The 12885-nt window shown below is 42.9% G+C and overlaps 1 protein-coding gene across 24 annotated transcripts in view; it reads left to right on the forward strand.

Annotated features, from left to right (window-relative positions):
- The first annotated feature begins 1894 nt into the window (after positions 1–1894).
- LOC18432773 (uncharacterized) overlaps positions 1895–12885 on the forward strand; it is a 69457-nt gene continuing 58466 nt past the window's right edge. For 8 of the 24 annotated variants that reach the window (XR_016046054.1, XM_088853982.1, XM_088853993.1 and 5 more), the window contains exons 1-3: positions 1955–2300; positions 2505–2549; positions 2691–4775. Coding sequence is in view for 22 of the 24 variants with exons in the window: in XM_088853982.1 (XP_088710108.1) it covers positions 2259–2300; positions 2505–2549; positions 2691–4775 (2172 nt within the window). In the remaining 2 variants the exon portion in view is untranslated. Of the gene's footprint in view, positions 2301–2499; positions 2570–2690; positions 4776–12885 lie in introns of all 24 variants that reach the window. The other 16 variants (XR_016046056.1, XM_088853984.1, XM_006842872.4 and 13 more) reach the window with 6 other exon arrangements.

Here is a 12885-nt window from a genome sequence, read left to right on the forward strand (position 1 = left end):
ACATAACCAATAGTTGTTTAGTAGCTGGTCAAGTGGATTATGATCGATAGAGATGGCCGGATGAGAGACAGAGAAAGGGCGTTGCTAAGTTGATAAAAATATTTAGGGCTGATGAGGGAGAGATGGAGCATATGAGAGAGAGTTCGAGACATGAGGCGTGGAGAGAGAGAGCAAGCGTATGAAAGGATGAGAAAATAGGTGAATGAGAGAGAGAAGAATGAGAGAGAGAAATATATCCATTCTTTCACTTTGTGTCAAAAAACTTTATTTCCCTTCAACTTAGTTTATAAAGTAGCTATGCAAGGACATTGATGGTAAATAAAACACTCACAATAGATTCTAACTTTAACTTATATTATTTTAGGGGTTGTTAACTCTAATATATATGTATATAAAATTAAAAAAATTAAATTTAAAAAATAAATCCTCTTAGCTCTCAATACCATGATGGATGACAATCGGGTCGACCTAATATGACTTGGATTCATGAGTTTGATATAGGTCAGGTCCGGGGTGCCTTGTGCTTGAAAGCCCCGAGGCAATCAGATTTGGGTCTAGGTAGATTGGTATGGGCCTGCTTTATATATTATTTGGTTGGGCATGACATAAACCTGACCCTACCTATTCCTAGCCCTACTCAAAATATTCATTCCCTCTTGCATAATTTTTATAGAGAGAGAAATAACCTTTGTACCATGAAAAACCGTCAAAATCTAGAAGGTACACAACTCAACTTTAGAAAAGATAATAAATCTTTTTGTACGGAAATTTAAAAAAAATGTATAGGTCTTCCATTATAAATAGGTCGAGAAGTGGTTGCCCGGAGTTCTCTCTCTCCTTTTTTTCTTTTTTGTTTTTGACAACACCCAAATTTCTCTTTTCCTTAAGTGATAGTTTCACTCAAGCGATCTAGTTGAGAATGACAAATTTTTGGAAGAACCAATTATTTTTTTTATCACAAAATTTTTCTTAATGTTATTATAAGATAATTTATAAATCGTACAAGAAGGTTACAATGATTATGAGCCATTTGATGTAAAGCATGATTGCAATTTGTGTTATAATTTTCTTTTGTTTGCCTTTGAATTCAATCGATAATACACCCCATACCTCATTTTTCATCCAACAACGAAAAATAATTGTTGTTTTTTACCACGATAAGCATGATGTTTATCTTACTTACCAATGTTTTAAAATATGAATAGGTGGGGAAGATCATTCACCCATAAATACATGTCGGATCACTAGACTAGTGATTTGGATCGATCTGAATCGGTGATCTAAAAAATATGAAAATAAATAAAAATAAATTTAAAGGTTTATAAGGTGGGGATTGAAGGAGACTTAAAAAAAAATATAAGACAAGTTTAAAAAGGGAAAAAATATAAGAAGGGGATTTTGGGGGGAGGTGGGTCAGGACTCGTACATCCCAGAACTGGTTCGGTCCTGTAGAGTCCCATTTGGATTGAAAATTAGTACGTTCAAGACATCATTGCCTATTTAAGAAAAACAACAAAAACAAGTGAGACCTTTTTGATTCTTTATTTTATAGGCAGAAATGAGAGTAAAATAGATAAGTGCAAAAGACTTATTCAGGAGATTTTTATTTTTTTTTTGACATCAAATTTTGGGAACCACTTAATTATTATTATTATTATTATTATTTTTATACATTTTGAGATCTCCATCATTTAGATTTAGCATTCCAAGAATTGGACGGTCCCCATTCAATCTTGAGGTATTATTATTTTAGGCAGACATAACTTTTAGAAAATTATTTCCTCAAGATTAGTCTATCATTTAAAGAGGATGCAAGAGGGCAGTATACTCCCGCGAGTGTACAAAATATTTTGCCAAAATCGGTGATCCTTTTTGTTTTTGGAAAGAACATGCTCGTTGAGGAGGTACCATTCTCAAAAAACAGCTTTCTGCATGGGATGTCCGTTTAGCCGTCGCATGGGAAGCGTGTACCCATCTTTCCAACTTTATACTCTTCGCCTTCCCTCTCTCGTGCCGGCACTCAAATCACCACCTCTCTCTCTCTTCTCCCTCTCTCTTTCTCTCTCTAAAACCAGCGAGATTAGAGATGGAAAAAAACCCTCATTTGCTAGGGCTGTGATGTCCAGTTTTTTCCTTATAACACAAAATTTCTCCCTCCTTTCTCTTTCTTCTCCTCAGGATTTATTTGTGCCGAGGTTTCCTCAGATAGAGGGTTTTATCTCTCTCTCATGCTGCAAGAGTGAGTAGGTTCTCTCATTATGTTGAAGAAAGGAAAGCTTCTTGTGGGTCAAAAAGTTGAGGTGCCCTCTCTCTCTCTCAATGCTTTTTCCCAAATGTATTCATTTTTTTTAGCAAAGAACTTACATGGGTACTCTGAGAATCTCCTCAACCATGACTTTTTCTTCGTCTTTCGAGTTGCTAGATAGTAATATTGGGAATGGTCCTCCTGGTAAACTTGTCCTGCGTTTTCTTTATCTTTTGACGTTTTCTTTGGTGTAGGTAAGTTGGGTTGGCATTTGGGGAACCGTGAGTTGAATCCTTTTGGTGTAGTGAGCATTACAGTAGTCTGGTTCTTCCTCCATTATTTCTCTGCAATAAATATTTTATTCATTTCTTCTTGTTGCATTGCTACATAGGGTTTTATCTAGAAATTTTTGATATTGAAATATAAGTGGGCGGGTTATTGTCAGGTTAGGCAGTTGGATGAAGGGCTTAGAGGGTCCTGGCATCCTGGTGTGATCACATCTGCTCGTGGATCGAAACATTGTGTAGAATATGATGAGCTCCTGAACCAAGAGGGCTCTTCAAAGCTGATAGAATGGATTTCTGTTGTGAATGCAATTGGCGGCGACCCTGGCTTTGGCCTGCATAACTATCGGGGTCGAATTAGACCCCCCCCACCACCCCATGATGATGATGAGAAGCTTCTGTATGGCATGTGTGTGGATGCCATGTTTGAAGATGCATGGTGGGAGGGTGTCATTTTGGCTGGCAAGTCGGCCTCTGAGAAATCAGTGTTCTTTCCAGATGAGGGAGATGAACTGAGGTTTGGTGTCGAGAAATTGCGGGTCACATGTGATTGGGATGAGGCCACTGGCCAGTGGGTACCACGTGGTTGTTGGTTCTTGATCGAGTTGTTCGATCATAACAAGAATCTCTTGGGCCATTCTGTCAAAAGAAAAAAGAAGCACTTGGCCCATTCCACCTCCTCCTCCTCCTCTTTGGTGATCAAGAATATCTGGTTCAGGCTAAGGATGGCAATGGAGTTCTCAAGGGAGATTCCAGAATGGACCTGTGGGGACTTGGGCAAGTGGGCCCCTCTTGTTCAAGAGATAATGCTCCAGGAGCAAGCTGGAATTCTTCAAATTTGTGGTTCGGAACTATCACTGGTGCAGAATGCTATTAGTCATGGAGAGAAAGAAGCATCAAAGGTAGCTTTGAAAGACGTTTCCTTGAAACAAAATGGGACTAGTCAAGTTGAGAAAGAAGCATCAAAACGAGCTCTGGAAGTTTCCTCTGAGAAAAATGGTGGCAGTGGTCATGGAATGAGAGAAGCATCAAAGAGAGCTCTGAAAGTTTCTAAGAAAGAACCTGATGGTACTAGTTATGGACAGAGAGAATTATTGGAGATAGGTTTGGAAATTTCATCGTGGAACAATGGCACAAGTAATGGAGAGAGAGAACCTCAGGGCAGATCGAGGGAAATAGTGCGCAGGGCTTTTGAATCTGAATACTGCCCTCAGGCAATAAAGGAGTACATGGTTGAGTTTGGGGAGAAGGGATTTAAGGGGTGTCTTTTTCCGGTTAGGGAACGAGCGAGAAGACATCTCCTTGCTGTGGGTTGGAGGATCAAGTGTCAGGTAACGGAAGCAGGGAAGTTCCTCTACTATGTCTCACCCAATAGAGAGCGTTACTATTCTTTGCATACAGCTATTTTGGTATGTGCAAGGCAAGAACAAGCAGCAACAGATAGTGACAATGAAGGGGAGGGGGGTTTGATAACTGAGAGCTCAATTCAGGAACATGGTTCCCATGTTGAAGAAACAGAGTTTGGGCTCATGATATCTTTAGAGGAACAATCATGTGGTGATTTGAAGAAACCCAGGACATGGCACAAGAGGAAGGAGATTTGGGGTCAGGCTTCACAGAAAAATGACTCATATGGTGACCTGCGACATTCCAACTTGAGATCTAGGCAAGGGTGTAAAAAGAGGAGAAAAAATGATGCTACTGATTTTTACAGTAGAAAGAGAAGGTGTGGTGAACCTAAAGAGGAGAGGCTTTCGCTCCAGCATAGTACAGATGGCGGTCACTCGAAGGGAGCCCCAAGAGGTCAGATGTCACCATGTTCGGGCAATTTGGGTGTGTTCTCATGGATGATAGATAACAAGGCATTGTTATTGAGGCAGAGTGTGTGTTTCTTAAGCGAAAAGGACGGGCATGTGATGGCACGGGGATGGATAACTCGAAAAGGCATTATGTGTAAATGTTGCAAGCAGGTTTATTCTCCATCTGGTTTTGGGGCCCATGCTGGTGGGGGTAGCAGGGCTAAGCAGAAGGGACTATCTGCCTGCATCTTCTTACAAGATGGAAGGTCCCTGTTACAATGCCAAAGTGAACTTTTATCCGTCTTTAGATCACAATCATTTGGCCAGCTGAAGACCACTCCCCATTGCTTAAGTGACAAGATATGCAGCATCTGCCATTATGGAGGAGATTTAATATTATGCGATCGCTGTCCCTCTTCATTTCATTTGAGTTGTGTCGGGCTGGAGGTACATTACCATGGCTTCTTTTTTGTTTCCTTTCAGTCAAAATCATGTAACACTAAACTCTGCTGATGTGCATTTCAAATTCATCACTGTTCTTTATTTGTTGACATGTTTCTTGAATCATACTGGAACAAACCTATGATGGGATCAACTTCTTTTTTGAATGTTTATGTTGGGATCATTAATCGTGGGCTCCAATAGTCAATAGTCAATAGTCAATGTTCTAAAAGATGGCTCGGATTCGAGACACAGCAGGGTCCCGTCCCGAGTTGCCCCAATAGAATCTGCCGATCTATTAGAGATTTGGCTTATTAAAAATGTTGAAACAACCAAGGTTAAGCTGTTCCTTATATACATGTCAATCTGCGTCGACTTTGTGTAGTTTGTGGAAAACTCAAATAAAAAAAAAAAAACCCACAGATTATATTTGAACAATTATCATGATTTTTTTTGGGATAAATTATCATGAGTTCTTTGTTGCATGGATGTAGACTAAAGTGCAAGCCAGAATCTCTTCTGACATTTGTGGGATTTGGAGACACTACCATTGAATTATGCCTTCATAACTTGAAATTCAAGAAGAAGGAAATTGTTATGATCAAATTTCATGGAGTTATGGAGTGCTCCATAGGATAAACTATGAGCATACTATTTCAGTCTGTTTCCAAGTATCTATACTTTATTTGTTGAATTGAATTTCGTCAATTTATTGCATGGAGACCGTATCCCACCCACCAACCTTGAGAAATTAAATCTCGCATTCGAGAGTGATGTGGTCTCTATATTTACAATCTTGCAAAATTGAGGCTTGTTAACTCAATGCAATCACAACACAAGAACATGTATAAATGGAAAGCCACTTGGGCTTATGCTCTTGCTTTCAGACCTACATCTACATTTGAATTTATTCACTTTGTCCTTGCCTAGAGGATCCCATGCTACCTTCCCCCTAGATAGTGATCAATCAGCCAAATGTTGCACCTTGCAATTGCATCCCTTATTGCTTACTTGGAACTAGTTATACTTGTGCTTGACCTTGCATATCTAAACGACAAAAATATTGTAACTTTAGACAAATGAAAGGATATATTTTCAAGAGGTAATTGAAATCTAATATGGTGAATGAGTTTTCCCATGGCCGATGACATAAATGCCCTTTTAGAATAATAAATCAGAAAGAGCTGGTAGAATGGTACTCCGTATACTTCTTCAGAGCTTGTTAGTTTAACTTGCACATTGATGTGGAACATGATCCTCTGGTTGCCTTTGTGAGTGATGCAAACTAATCTTGGCTTCTTAGATAGGTAGTGGCAATGTTAAAAAATATGGAGGTGGCCTCCTGGGTTGGTGCCCAGACAGAACGTGGGGGGAGGGGAGGGGCTGGGGGAAGGGGGCGGGTTGTTGTGGGACATCTGTTTGTGTGTGTGTAAGAGAGTATATTGGCCCATGTGTGTGTGTGTGTGTGAGAGGTTTCATATTGAATGCTTGGAGGACATGTTATTATTTTTGCCTCTTCTTATATGTAAAGAGAGATAGAGTATGAATTCTAAAGAAAAAAAAGAGAGATAGAGTATGAGTATGTGAGAGAGGGGGGCCCCAAATCGAAGACTCGGAGTCATCTTCTTCGTATTCTTCTTATTATATGTAGAGCAAGAGCATATGGGTCCATGTATGTTTGTGTATGACTGTGTGAGAAAGAGGCCTCGCATTGAACAATTGGGGGGCATCTTATTTTTTTTCTTCTTCTTATATGTAGAGAGATAGCACACAGGACTGTGAGTGAGAGAGAAGGGCCTTGAGTCCTAAGGTATTTTTATAGGCTTTCATTATTTTTTTTTAATTTTTTAAGGGATTTTATGTTTTTTTATTTTTTGGGTGGCACTTGGCGCACATGGGTATGGGGGGATAGATTTGCAACCAAAACCCCTTTTCCCCCTTTTAAGGGGCGAATATTGAGAAAAAGTTAACATTGTATTGATGAGAAAAAAGACTACATGGATATGAGAGTCTGATGTCACCCACACTTGGTGACTCGGTAAAAAATTCGTTTAGTTTATCATGTACAAAATGGGCTTATAGAAGTCGCCCAATTACATTGATTTACATTGAGCTTTCAAAAAGCCAGTAGTGAAAAAAATGCCTACAAAGAGGTTTAAGTTATGTGCCACTGGTCCAGCATAAAAAAGGTGGACCCGGCTTGAGCTTCTTGTCTTTGACTTCTAGCTCCCTCTTTCGCCAAACGATTTGCGTAGTCGTTGGACGCCCTCCATATATGCTTCCAGGAGAGGTCCATAGCCTTGCAAATGTGATGAATTACGTCAAAAATTGGAGTTAGGTGCCATGGTGGAGAGCTTGTTCTACTTGCCCAGGAGATGACATTTTGTGAGTCACCTTCCACTATGATTGAAGTTTTTCAAGGTTATTAAGAGGGCCAAGGCTTCTGTGTGATGGGAGTCCTTAAGGCACAGGTGCTCAGAAAGTGTTTGGAGGATATTGCCTTCGTGGTCTCTAAAGACCCCCTTGCCCCTGCTGGGCCAGGATTACCTAGGAACACCCATCAAAGTTTAACTTGATTCTTCCTTCTGGAGGAGGTTGTCAGTTATTAGGCCTTGTTACCAATTGCGGTTGATGATGGAGGACATTATTCCATTGGGTAAGGAAGAAACTCCCTGGGATACTCGAAAAGGCCTTGTGGCTTGAGGCCCAAAAGGTGACCAGAGAGATTACCTTGTGAAAGAGTGCCGGTATATGGAGTTTTAAGCCTTGAAAGATTCTTGAATTTCTTTCCAAAATCTTGTCAGAATCGAGTACTTTTGCTAGAATCTTGTAGGAGGAGTTAAGAAGACTGATTGGGTGGAAATCTTTTATTTCCTCAGCTCCTTCTACTTTAGGAACTTGTGCTAGGAAGGTGGCATTCAAGGCTTTGTGGAGGGTTCCCCGTTGGAAAAATTCCTCAAAGAAAAGAAGGAAGTCAGGACGGAAAACTTCCCACTAAGCCTTGAAAGGGGCAATCGGGAATCCGTCGGGTCCGGGGGCCTTGTCTTTGGCTAGAGCATTGATAGCTTGTAGAATTTCTTCTTCTGTGAAGGGTCGCTCTAACCAGACAGCTTGGTCTTCAGTGAGTGTTAAGAAATCAAGGGATGACATTCTCGGTCTAGGGCCAGAAGGAGCAGAGTATAGAGTCTGAAAGAACTCTATGATTGCCTGCTCTATTTCTCCTGGTTGGGTTAGGTAGCAGTTGTTTCTTTGATCATAGAGATAGTATTGTCTCTTCTACGACCAGGAGCCTCTTGATCTCTGGAACCAGTAGATCTCTTCTTTCTTGACAGTAGAAAAGTATTCCAGTTTGGTCTTAGATCTGAGTTCTTGCTCTGAGGCATCCAGAGATCTAGTTTCCTCGAGAAGGTCCAAATTCTTGATGGTTTCTAACAATGAAGACTTAATGTGGGAGAAGTTACTGGGGATGGAACTACTCCAAGTTTTGAGAGCTGATTTAAGGAGTTGGATTTTAACCTAAAGGATGTAATCTGGGAAGCAAAAGAATTCCACCAGGTTTGAACAAGGGTATATAAGGACTCTTCTTGGAGCCAATGAAGTTCAAATCTGAATGGTACAGTGGTCCGACGTTGGTTTAGGTAGGGCCAAAGATAAAGATATCAGAAAGTGTTCCTCCCAATTTATTGAAAGGAGGAATCTTTCTAATTTAGAAAGGGTGGGATTAGAAGAGTGGTTAGACCATGTATACTGACAACCTTGAAGAGGAATATCGATCAATTCATTTCGGCTGATAAAATCTGAGAAATCCCTCATCTCCTGGGAGATCGATGTTGATGAATTCCTCTCATAAGACCATCAGACAACATTGAAGTCGCCTCCCACACACCAAATGGGGTGTGGTAGGGACGCTACATGGTTCAGTTCTGCCTAAAGCTTGTTCCTGAGAGTTTGTGAGTTTGGCCCATAGACAGTCGAGAATTTCCATGGGACCCCATTTGAGATGCTAGAGAGGAGAAGAGTCACAGAAAATTCCCTTATATAATGAGAGTTTAGAGTAAGGTCAGAGGTGTCCCAGACCACCCATATACCTCCTGAGGCCCCATTCGCCGATAGTGAGACCCACTGGCGTGGTCTTCTTCTCCATACCTGGCGAATGAGTTGGAAGTCAGGGTCTGGTAGTTTGGTTTCAAGGAGGGCAAGGATGGTAGGAGAGAGCTTGGAGGTGAAGGCTTTGACTGTATCCTTCTTAGAGGATTGTCCTTGCCCTCTCACATTCCAAATAAGCATCTTCATCTTTTAGAGATAATCAAGGAAGAGGAGGCTAATCTGGGGGACCTCCTTGGACGATCAATGGTGAAAGGAGAGGAAGGACAGTCTATAGGCTTTCCAGTAAAAGATAAAGAGGAAAAATGGTTACAAAGTTCTCTTTGTCCTCTGAATCTCACCTGCATCCTGCTCTGTGCATTAGCTGTGATGAATTTGTGAGCAGGTCCTTTGGGACCTTCGTATTCAAACTCCATAAGTCTGTACATCATTCTCATCCTATCTTCTTCCCTATTTGTCCCATCTTTGTCTACCTCCTCGGCCTCGTCGCCAGCCTGAGCGGGAGATATGGGTGCTGTTGAGTCCTCGGGTGACTCAGAGTCAGGTATTGCCATGGATGGTATCTCGAGGGGCTCTGTTTTAGTTTCAGTTCCCGCCAAGGGGAGGGCATGGTTGGAGGGGTAGAGGTCTATGGGTAGTGAAGGGAGGGGCAAAGTTCTAGGGTTAGAGGCCAAAGTTGAGTGGTTGTTTGAGTGAGTGGTAGGCAGAACTGAGGTAGCAGTGGGATATGGATAGGGTAAAGAAAGAAGCGGTTGAGGGCGGGGGTCAATAGGTGGATAGGTAGGATGGTTATCAAAAGGGTAGCGGTGGACCTGGGGAGGGTTTGTGTAGTAGAAATAAGGGAGGTAAGTGAGGAAATGGTGAGTCTGAAAGGAGGAGTATGTGGAGAACAAAAAGGGGGAGGAGGGGCGCCAAGCAACCTATAGGGTTTGAACTCTGCGTATGTGGACAAGGTGCAGAATGTACGAAAGGTGGGATGCCAGCAAGTTTGAGATAGAAGCTGGGTCAGGATGGGAGGGATCCAACGAGTGGGCGACAACAATGCCCAAGGGAACCAAATCTCTGTTCATCTTTTGGTTTGGATGGATCTTCTTGCCTGGGTAAAAGAAATCTTCTAAGTTAAGGGGGCAGAAGGTGAGGGAGAAATGGTAAGGAGAAGGAGCAACAATGGACCGTGTAGGGGGGTAAGGCAAACAAGGGGTAAAACCGCCTGTGGTTTGTGGTATGATGGTATCTGTCCACAGGGGCTGGCAGTGGTAGCGATGGTCAAGGGCGGGAACGATAGTGGGGTGGGTGGCAGGGGTTGTGACGCACAGTGGGGCTGTGAGGGAGAGGTGTCAGTAGGGCTTCTTGGCACGCTGACTCCGACTGGGACGCGTGGCGCAAAGGTAGCAAACAAGGCGTCGGTGAAGGCGGCAAAAGGGCATCGGACAGGGATAGATGTGGGGATGAGGGCGGCTGCTGCAGAAGCTGAAAAGGTGAGGCCTTTTCTGCTGCCAGTTGGCTAGGGTTAGGTGGCTCGAGTGGACACGTGGTTGGGGTTAATGATGGGTGATGGACTAAACGAGAGGCGTTGGCAAAGCAAGGGGATGAAGGGGTTATTGAGAAAGTCAGGTCGGGTTGAAAAGTTGGGCTCGGAGAGAGAGAAGATGGGGATTTTGAGAAAGATGGGCTGGGTTGATCTACAAGGCCAGGGGAGAGGGGGGGGGGGGGGTGAGGAGTCCTCAAAAATTTCTTTTCGGGGTTGGTGGAACAAGTTGAGGGTGGCCTCTGGGGGGGATACTATCAAGGCATCTTCAACGCGATTCAGGTCGCGCATTGGGTCCACGACGGGCACCGGGTCCGAAGGTGGCTCATACTGAACGCTGCCTGGCTCCCTCCACTTGTACAGGTCAGGGAGCAGTGCGCGAGGACGTCAGAGCATCTTTTGAGTCTGTTGACCCAGGTGGCTCGCCTTAAACTGGGCCGGGTTGGGGGGACGCCAACGAGGCCTCTTTCGGTGTTGCTTTTTTCTGGTCACCACTGTCTAGGACTGAGCTGAGGTTCCGGTGAAGGAGCAGAGTCGGCCTGATAAAGGAAATTGGCGGAGGGAGGCGAGGCCGAAGACCAGGAAGTGGAGATTGGGTAGTAGAGTTCATCAACCTCAAGCCATACTGTTTGTGGAATCGTAGCAGGGTCCAAGACTTCCAGAAGAAGTCGGTTAGAACCCAAAGGAAGGGACTCCAGGGAAATCTAGCGAATTGAAACTAGAGATCCGCAGGCTGCCGCCACTCTTCGAAAGGTTTTGGGTGACCACGCAGGAAGTGGGATGTGGTTTAGAGTTAGCCAAATTCTTTGTTTCCTAAAGGAGCTTTCTTTAGGTGACCACGCCCGAAGTAAACATGAGGCTCCTTTAAAAGAAGGGCTTATGGTTTCCCGTAGAGCTAGTTGGGCCTCTGCATATGAAGGAAAGGAGAAGAGAAAGTCTCCACTTGAAAGACGTCTACAGGTTAAGTTCGGCTCCTTCCAGAGTCTTATGGCCCAACTTTCTATCCTTCTTAGGTCATCTCGTCCTGGTTTGAAACTTCATACTAATGAAGCCAAAAGTTTTGATGTGTGTTTCGCAGTCTCCTCAGGAGGAGTGGAGATACAGAATGGTAGGTAGGGGGATAAAACAGAGGAACTGGAAGAACTGCTATAATGCAAGGAGGGGGTTGGGGGAGCAGTGGTGGAAGGTTTGGAAGATGCTGCAACATGTGCAAATGAGGTTTTGTGGGTGTGGGTTGGAGGTGGATGGCTCTTTGGATGGTGTCGTAGAAGATGGGTTTTGGAATAGAAGTCATAGATGTTGTTCCAAGTGATGGGAGGGAGACAGTGGCGGTTGCTTGTTCAAGTAAGGATGAATTCCATGAAGCCATGGGACCTTTTTGAAGGGGCGAATATTACTTTTTTTGCCCTTGGCAGGGGCGCTTTTTTTGACCATATGGAAAGAAGAAATGCCAGAATTTTTCGAGGAAAGGCTGGTCTAGCCCTCTCTCTATTCTATAAGGTTACGTCCTTAGTAACCTTCTGGGCATCAAACCATCATTTTTTTTGTGGTATCCCAACAGTCTTCTTCATACCGTAGTGGGAGCATATTCTCCTCCACAAACCCAAGACAAAGAAAGTTATAAGGGCCTGGGAACCTCCCCCCAAGGAGCAATCAAATTGAATTTTGATGGTTGCTCCTTGGGAAACCCAGGACATGCAGGAGCGGGAGGGATCTTTAGAGATCACCTTCACAATGTACTATTTACCTTCTTTAATATCTTGGCATCCAAGATTCTCAATACGCTAAATCAATGGCTCTCCTCATAGGCATAAAAAATTTTGACCGATCTTGGGGACAGTTACTATTAGTGGAGGGAGACACTAGAAACATTATCTCTTGGGCTTCTGGGACAACTACTCCCCCCTTTGTATCTTGGGTCTATTTATGATGAGATTCAACATCTTTGCAGGGATACGCCCGTCTTATGGACGCATATCTCACAGACCCTTGGTATCTTGGGTCTATTCACGGACTTGCTGGCCAAGGACAGAGCCAAGGCCCACGTTGAACACTAGACCATACCACAGTTGGATTCGGGTCGGCTACAGAATCTTGGCTTGGGATTTTTTGTGATCTACACTCCCTACTATCTTTGTACAGTTCTCGAATACTGTGTAAGGGGATAATTTTATAACCCCATTTTTCTCTCTAGTTTCTTTTTACTTTTCCTGCATATTGTGTAAGGGGATTATTTTATAACCCTATTTTGTATAGGGTCGGATGACCTATTCCTTTTACCAGGAGTTCCGTGTACTTAAGGTACTCCTGGATTTACCTTTACTATTTTGTATCTATCTCTTTTATCAATACAAAAGTTAATTATAAAAAAAAATGATGGTACATGAACATTTTGTTACTGTTTTGCAAAGAAAAGTGTTTCAAAATAACTTTTGTTTTTTAAATTTTTATTGCTAGTCTATTTATGTAGGATGGACCTTTAGT

This window comes from Amborella trichopoda, chromosome 1, assembly GCF_054954075.1.
Source record: "Amborella trichopoda isolate Santa Cruz 75 chromosome 1, AtrichopodaSantaCruz75HAP2 v2.0, whole genome shotgun sequence".
In the NCBI taxonomy this organism is placed as follows: domain Eukaryota; kingdom Viridiplantae; phylum Streptophyta; class Magnoliopsida; order Amborellales; family Amborellaceae; genus Amborella; species Amborella trichopoda.